General features: G+C 40.8%; 1 protein-coding gene across 2 annotated transcripts; it reads left to right on the forward strand.

The window, feature by feature from the left end:
* Window positions 1-404: 404 nt before the first annotated feature.
* RGS4 (regulator of G protein signaling 4) lies at window positions 405-5,985 on the forward strand. 2 transcript variants are annotated; one of them, XM_004385756.1, is made up of 4 exons: window positions 405-448; window positions 3,532-3,636; window positions 3,924-3,985; window positions 5,298-5,368. In XM_004385756.1, the coding sequence occupies exons 1-4, from the start codon at window positions 405-407 to the stop codon at window positions 5,366-5,368; spliced, it is 282 nt and encodes a 93-aa protein (XP_004385813.1). The 2 variants fall into 2 exon arrangements, with proteins under 2 accessions (XP_004385813.1, XP_023595804.1); XM_023740036.1 differs by lacking the exon at window positions 405-448 and adding an exon at window positions 4,711-4,877 and having other exon boundaries at window positions 3,416-3,636; window positions 5,298-5,985.
* The last annotated feature ends 1,920 nt before the right edge of the window (window positions 5,986-7,905 follow it).

Genomic DNA, 7,905 nt, shown 5'->3' on the forward strand with positions numbered 1-7,905 from the left:
AAACTCTTATTTTTTTCTTTTCCTGTTCTAGAAATTCAATACTTCCGACACTGATTGAGACACTGGGTAAATTTCTGTTTTCTGTATGTCTACTTTGTGAAAGGGTTTTCTCCCCTTTTATTCACTTTGCATTGCCGATGCGTCAGTCTTTTCTTTCTTATCTCTCACAGGGCTGGAGGAGGCAGAGGAAGGCAGAGAGGAGTTGGTATTACAGAGCTGCCATCTGATTGGCTGGACCGTAGTGGCTGGGCTATAAAAGAGACCCCTGCAGGCTTGAGAGGGAGAAGTGCAGAGGATTCTGACAGCATCGCTCTGGGAGAAAAGGCAAAGTGCACTCCAAACAGAAGCCACAGCTCCTCCTGCTGCATCTGTTTTCTTGACTTGCAGATCTAACAGGCAACAAGATGTGCAAAGGACTCGCAGGTCTTCCAGCTTCTTGCTTGAAGAGGTAAGATTATTTTCAGCTATTAATGATGTTAAACTTTTGCCTAGACTTTCTCAGTTATTTTACATATCCTACTTACTAACCCAGTTCTTTGGGATTAAAAGCAATGTGGTCAGGAGAGCATCATCTTCCTAGTTTCCCTATAAGACTAGCTAGAAATTGTGACTTAAGAGGTATTCTCCCCAAATTCCAGTAACTATATGTACTCAGTTTTGAGAGCTATTCTGGTTTTTAAGCCAAGTCCTCTAGCCAAACTAGCTGTCTAGTTAAGAAGTGATAAGAGGCTTTAGGACTATAATATCTCCACCTGTGATTACTGTTATTTGAGCATCACCAGGGTCCATAGAATTGGGCTATAGGCTTTCTAAGGGTGTACTAGATCTCTTTTTTTTTTTTTAGAGGAAGATGCCCCATTATGAGTTTTGTGTTTATCACCAGAAATGTACTCTGCTGTCTGTGTGGTGCTGTAGCATCTTTCACTCTCTGTGTCTTATAAGCAAATGTTACAATAAGAAATGATTTTCAAAATTACATTTCCCTTTTCTCTTTGCCCCCCTTAGCAGTTCTTTAAATGGCTTATGTAAGTGGTGGTTGAGAGGAAGTATTGATCATAATAAATCAATTAAGTATTCTGTAGAAGATCTCATCCTCAAGACATTGGTTTGTGTTTTTTCTTCCCCCAATGTACTATCTCTTGGTTAAAAAGAAAATCTTAAAGATATGGAGTTATTGATATGTCTGTGGCTTTTTAAAAAGGTATAAATGAATGCTCTCAGGGAACACCAGTTAGAAAAAAAAAAAATCCAGTGCTTAATTTTGAAGTTAAAGGTAAAAAGTCAAACTGAAGATATCTCACCTCCTCTCCTGTCCCCTGCAAATATAGATCACCTTAAATTTTAATTTGGAAATAATTCCAGAAAGCACAGTCTTTTGAGCATGACTAAGAAGCTGACCTTTCAAATATTTTGTCATTCAGGATTACAGAAATTATTCATGGCTTCTGTAAAATGAAGCAGGAGGGTCCGACAGAGAGTGCCTATGATATCAATGCCTCTGACAACCACCATTACTTTCCTGAAATGAATGGAGCAAATCACTCCATGCTTCAGTTAACTCACAGATGCTATTAATCATACAAAATACCAAGAGGGTCAGGAGAAAGTTATGTTCTGGTAAACATTTTGGGAGACAGACAAAAGATTGCCCAGGAGCTCTGTCCTCAAGCAGCTAAAAAGTTAACATCTGCAAGTGAACTCCGCGGTAGCAGGGAGAACTGGCCTTCACTCTCTTCATGAGGGAAATGTAACCCATCTAATCCAACACCTTCATCCCAGTGTTAGTACCCGAGGCTCCGGAGGTGACATGAGCTGCTCAAGGTCACATAGGTGGTGGGGGGCAGAGCAAGGACCAAATCCAGGTTCCCTGACTCCAGTGACCTCTGAGACAATTTTGGTTTTTGTATTTGGTTGTATTATGTTGCAACAGCAAGTAACTTATGTGTTAAGCATACTTCCAGTTCTTCATGAAATGACCCTGCAGTAGTAAATAGCTAACAGTTCTCAGAAAGACTCAGGCATATGGGAATATGAAATGATTTCTGTTTGGACTGAATCACAATTTACTTATATCATCACCTTAGACTCAGGTTAGCTGCCATGACTATATGACTATATTGTGCTATTATTAAGGAGGATTTTGCGTCCTCTGAACATTCACCAGCAGAGGGAACAGAGAAGGAAAACCAGTCTTGTGAGGGAGACTCTTGAGAGTCCAAGAACATAATGGAATTCAAACTTGTGGGGAAAAACTGACATAGACAAGTCTCTAGCATATCAGCACCAAAAACAACCCCTTGCTGTCGAGTTGATTCTAACTCACAGTGACCCTATAGGACAGAGTAGAACTGCCCCATAGGGTTTCCAGGGAGCAGCTGGTGGATTTGAACCGCCAACCTTTTGGTTAGCAGCCTGTGCTCTTAACCACTGCACTACCAGGGTTCCAACTAGCTTTTCAAAAAAATTTTTTATCTTTGTGTCTTTGCTTTCCCCCTCTAAGTAGGAGCAGCTGGTCATTCATTCCTTTAAAATGGGATTTCTCTTAAAAAAAAATTATTTATTTTTTTAGCTTTAGAAGAGATGCAAGCAAAAGGATAATTCATAGAGTGGGAAAGTTGAGCTAAAAGCTTATTAAAAAGTCCTCATTGTAGAGTAAGTCAGGAGCCCTGCTGTACCCTAGCTACCTGGTAACACTGGCAATAAGCTGGATGCTCTATTCTAATGAAATGCTCACCAGCTTCAGTAAGGACTCTTACTAGCTTCTGGTTATTTTTAAGCCTCAAACACCCTTTGGAGCATAAATACCTTTTATAGTCTATATATTTAAAAAGAAAAAAAAAAGCAACATCAGCAGCAGCAGTAAGAGATTCCCTAGAAACATGTCTGAAGGAGGTCAAGTTTTAGACACCTGAGACCTGCAAGTCAGTGTATGTTTTATCACCCCCCAACTCCATTTTCCACTTCCCTCTGCTGCTGCTGCACACCTTATAGTCCATGCACATCCCATAGTATGACTTGCTTGGCCAACCACATCCATGACTGGAACAGAATAGACCACTGCCTTCCCAAGGTGTTTCTGTAGCTTCCTTTTGGCCAACAGTGAGGCAGATGGACATAACAACCACCCACCAGAAGGTGGCATGCAGTAAGGAGGTGACATGTCTTGCAGTTCCAAAAGTTACCCAAAGACCATTCATGTTTTCAATGTGTTTTTATTGAACATACCAAAGTGTTTCAATAGCCAAAATGATGGGTCCACAATAAAGCCATTGAGATAGACTAGAGGATCAGAATTCCAGTTACTCAAAAAGGAGTCTAGGCTGTGACTCTGGCCTCAAGGTTTTGTAGTAAGTCACAGGCAGAAGCAGAAATGGAGTCCCATTTTCCTGAGAGTTTGTTCCAATTCTGACTCCCTAAATAAACTGCCTCTGTACCCTATTCCAGTACTGGACTCCTCAAGCTCTATCACTAGGTTGTCTTTTAAAGAGAGCTAGGTAATCATTAAGAATTCTTTCTTCCTCTTCTCTGCAGTGCAAAAGATATGAAGCATCGGCTAGGTTTCCTGCTGCAGAAGTCTGATTCCTGTGAACATAATTCTTCCCACAGCAAGAAGGACAAAGTTGTCATTTGCCAGAGGTAAGAGAAAGGCCCTTGAACGTTAGCTATATAATGACAGAGCTGTTGTATAAGGAGAAAAGGAAGTTATGGCCCTAATTAAGTCAGACCAGGATCAAAATGATCTCCATTTTCGTGGAGTTCAGAATTGCCTTTGAAATTTCCATACACTTATTGAAAACGGCACCTAATCAATCAAAGTTCGCATTATAAGGATGGAAAATAAAATTGTTCAGCTTATTAAGGATTGTTGTTTTCTTGTCCCAATTGCATCGAGGCCTTCAAGTCATTCTTTTTAATGTCTCTAGGGTGAGCCAAGAGGAAGTCAAGAAATGGGCTGAATCCTTGGAAAACCTGATTAGCCATGAATGTAAGTCTGACAGCTTCCCTATTCCACCCCCAGCCTCAGGATTAGGATAAATACACTGTGGATAAGGATTGTGAGGATGGTGCAGGACCGGGCAGTGTTTTGTTCTGTTGTACATAGGGTAGCTCTGAGTCGGAATCCACTCAACAACACCTAACAACAATGACAACATGCTTGGCCTAGTAAGAACTGCAGAAAGGCCAGTGTTCCTTCTGACTTCCAGATGCAGGAGTATCTTTCGGTCTTATATCCAGTCTGCTAAAATTTTACCATGCTCTAGAGCTTTGTGATAATACCATGGAAAGTTAATACAGGAACCGTGTGGAAAACTATCTCTCACCACATGAAAAAAAGGATAAAAAGAAAAAAAGTTTCTAAATACTGAACTCTTGCAGAATCAACCTCAGTTTCTCTCTCCCAAACCCACCTTTGCAATTGGTAGCTGCATAGGCATTTCAGAAACAAAACAATTTTTATTGAAATAGCTCATCAGTTTTTGAAAGAGGCTTCAAATCTTGAGCAAGAATTACTAGGTATAGCTGGGATCCAGTAGATACCAGACGCAAATCAGGGTTACCTGACCCTCAGTGACCCTCAAAGTAGGGAGAAAAGGGAGATTGCTTCAACCCATGTCTTATTCCCCCAGGTACATTAGCTTTTTCTGAAACGTAATATCCAAGAGGTTAGTCAGTGTGATGATAACTGTTGTTCTTTCTCCCATGTCACAGGTGGGCTGGCAGCTTTCAAAGCTTTCTTGAAGTCTGAATACAGTGAGGAGAACATTGATTTCTGGATCAGCTGTGAAGAGTACAAGAAAATCAAATCACCCTCCAAACTAAGCCCCAAGGCCAAGAAGATCTATAATGAATTCATCTCAGTCCAGGCAACAAAAGAGGTAAGTTTTCATGGCAGCGAACTCCCTGGGTCTTAGTGACTTTTTCTAGAAGTAGCAGTAAATGTCATGGGAAGTTAGAACATGTGAGTTAAAGGAAAATATATAATAGTAGAACAGGTCATTATGGTCTTGACAACCTCAAATACATCAGTAAAGAAAAAGAGCTCTTCCATCCAGATGACTAGATGAGCACCCTTAATGAATTTTTCTGATGAATCTCCCCAGTTAGTGAGTGAGAAGAGAAAATATTGGCCTGCCCACCTTGAAGCAGTCAACCTGTTATGCTCTTTCACATGGGCCAGGGTGGGGCCTAAATGTACATTCTTCTTTTTCTGGGGTCATTGTTCAGTAAGAAGCACGCAGCCTCCCACCCTCAGCAGGATGAGATGTCTAATGGAAGCCATGGTCTTTGCCTTCCAGGTGAACTTGGATGCTTGCACCAGGGAGGAGACAAGCCGGAACATGCTGGAACCTACAATAACATGCTTTGATGAGGCCCAGAAGAAGATTTTTAACCTGATGGAGAAGGATTCATACCGCCGCTTCCTCAAGTCCAGATTTTATTTTGATTTGGCCAACCCTTCCAGCTGTGGGTCAGAAAAGCAGAAAGGAGCCAAGAGTTCTGCAGACTGTGCTTCCCTGGTCCCCCAGTGTGCCTAATTCCCACTGGGAGGTGGATGGCTGAAATGCCAAGACTCTATGCTCTGGAAACCCGAGGCCAAATATCAATCTGTATTAAGCACCAGTGCTTTAATCACTTTGTAGCCTAGTATCCATGCTGCCTGGCATGTGCGAGTCACTCTCATGTAGAAACTAGATTTCATTTTGGTGTTTTTGGTGTTCATCAGGGTGGGACCACATTCTAGTCCAATTTCCCCAAATTTCTTTTAGGGTGCCATTTGAGCAAGTATCCAAGTATTGGCCTTGTAGATCTGGCTTTCAAAGATTGTCAGCAGATCTCTCCTCCCAACAGTTTGACCTCAGGGTGGTTGGTTGGTACACTTCATGTGACATCCACATATGTACACGTATTCTGTTAGCTAGCACTTTCTGCAAGCTTTAGATGAGGTTGATCTATTATATGTACATATGTATGTGTGTGTATATTTCTGCAAAAGAAGATGGGAGAGACCCTAGGTGCTCATAACTAGAGTGTATGCACATACCTACATGCATGTTTGGATCCCTGATCTTTCATGCTGCATTGGAACAGGGCAAACTGACGTATCAGACAGGCTAAGAAAGGAATGCTAACCTGTGCCAAGTTGATTCTGTAAAACTCCATATGTCTTGCTCAAGAAGCAGTCATGCTTAATTTGACTACTGACAGCTTCCAAGATGAGCAGTATTCTAAGGAGAAAATAGCATAAAGAATCATATACCTGAGTAACACAGTGTTGCCTCAGGTCGTTGTAATCGCTAATGGCACTTTTGAATCCCAAAGCTGCTGGCCTTCCCTTCTTTGCCTGGGTGCTTGGTGCATGGCTTCTAGCAGCTGGGGTTGGCATGGAGTTGGGAGATGGGATACTTGATGTAAATGAAGACATGCAGTTAGGGCCTTGCCAGCTCTACCTACCATAAGATACTGGCTGAGCAAGGGTATGGAATTTCAAGGTTACTATTCTTATCTTCTATCCTTTCTTCCTCTCTTTCTCAAGGTGCTCTTACCACTTTGTTTTTTCCTAAGAACTTTAGCCATCAGATGAGGGCCCCCTCTCTTAGTTCATTGTTTCATTTTGGGTTTTTTTCTGTTTTTTTCCTAATGGCTCTAGGCTATATGTCTACCGTTACAAAGCAGCAGCTGGGGAAAGACTATATTTTATAAATGGGAAACACTTTTTCACAAACTGAAAAGCCCTCAGACATTCTCTCTTTTGAGGGAGAATCTTGTCCATTTCATCCTGAGCTTCAGGGCTAACAGAGACCAAAAGCATTTCTTTCTAGACCCTGCAATTAAATGAGAAGGGGAAAAAGAAAAAAGATATCCATTGTTAGAACTACTGCTTGGAACTTTTCAAGGCACATGAAATACTTGAAAATTCCTCATTTATGTTATTTATGATGTTGTTTTGTATAATGTTTTTATTATTGTATTGTTTTATACATGGAGGTGCAGGATATCACCTGAATTTTTAATGAATGGCCAGGAAGTAATTTTCTTCTCATTCTTCTAAAGCTACTGCTTTTGAAAGTACATACATACACATACACACACATCGCACCAATTTCTCCATTATAAATTACACGCATGAGGACCTTGGTGGTTTTTAAGTTAATATGCTGGAGTACAAAATGAAGACACCAGAGTGTGTGTATACAAGTCCCATCGTATTAATGATATAGTTTTTCTCAATTGTACCTTTCTTGACTCTGGCAATCTTGCTCTCAATGTCCCAGGAATTCCTAACCAGAGTTCCTTTCTGTTACACATAGTCGCACAATTCTGTCTCTAGTTGACTGCAGGATATAAACATGTAACTCTCTTGGTCTTGCCCTATTATAACTGTCATGACTTTCAGATTGTACCTGTACTCACAGACTGCTGTTTCACATGGGTTCTGGGAGGTCATTCTGAATGAGAAGTAAATTATTTTATGTAATACATTTTTCAGGTGTGTTTTTCAATTGTATTTTCTTGTTAGTTCATCACCATTTGAGATGGTGACTTACTTGCTCATGGTCTACGGACAGAGGAGTCCTTCCCTATGCATGCTGGTTTCTATCATGTGCTTTATAGGCCTCTAAGCTGATGCTGCCAGCAAAACACATGCATCTTAATAATAAGGGTTAATAAATACTTCATACAAAAGTAATCTGCTTGTAAACACATTAATGATCCATGGAGACATGTTATGAGAAGGAAAGCAGGGTGTAAGGTGACTTCAGAAAACGGCTCATATACAGTCTTTTAACTCTCTCCTACCAACTCTGGCAAAAAAGCATGAAATAAATACCACATATCCTTTAGTTCTGGCTACTGCTCTGTCTACCCCTACTCACAGAACCGAGGCTATCTTAGCTTCAGAGA

Source organism: Trichechus manatus, unplaced genomic scaffold, assembly GCF_000243295.1.
Source record: "Trichechus manatus latirostris isolate Lorelei unplaced genomic scaffold, TriManLat1.0 scaffold00145, whole genome shotgun sequence".
In the NCBI taxonomy this organism is placed as follows: domain Eukaryota; kingdom Metazoa; phylum Chordata; class Mammalia; order Sirenia; family Trichechidae; genus Trichechus; species Trichechus manatus.

Excerpts from the sequence above, each read along its gene's own strand:
- RGS4 (XM_023740036.1), top strand. The coding sequence starts at position 3,542 with ATGAAGCATCGGCTAGGTTTCCTGCTGCAGAAGTCTGATTCCTGTGAA. Across the intron at positions 3,637-3,923 it reads AAAGTTGTCATTTGCCAGAG|GGTGAGCCAAGAGGAAGTCA; the intron begins GTAAGAGAAAGG and ends TAATGTCTCTAG. Across the intron at positions 4,878-5,297 it reads CAGTCCAGGCAACAAAAGAG|GTGAACTTGGATGCTTGCAC; the intron begins GTAAGTTTTCAT and ends TTTGCCTTCCAG.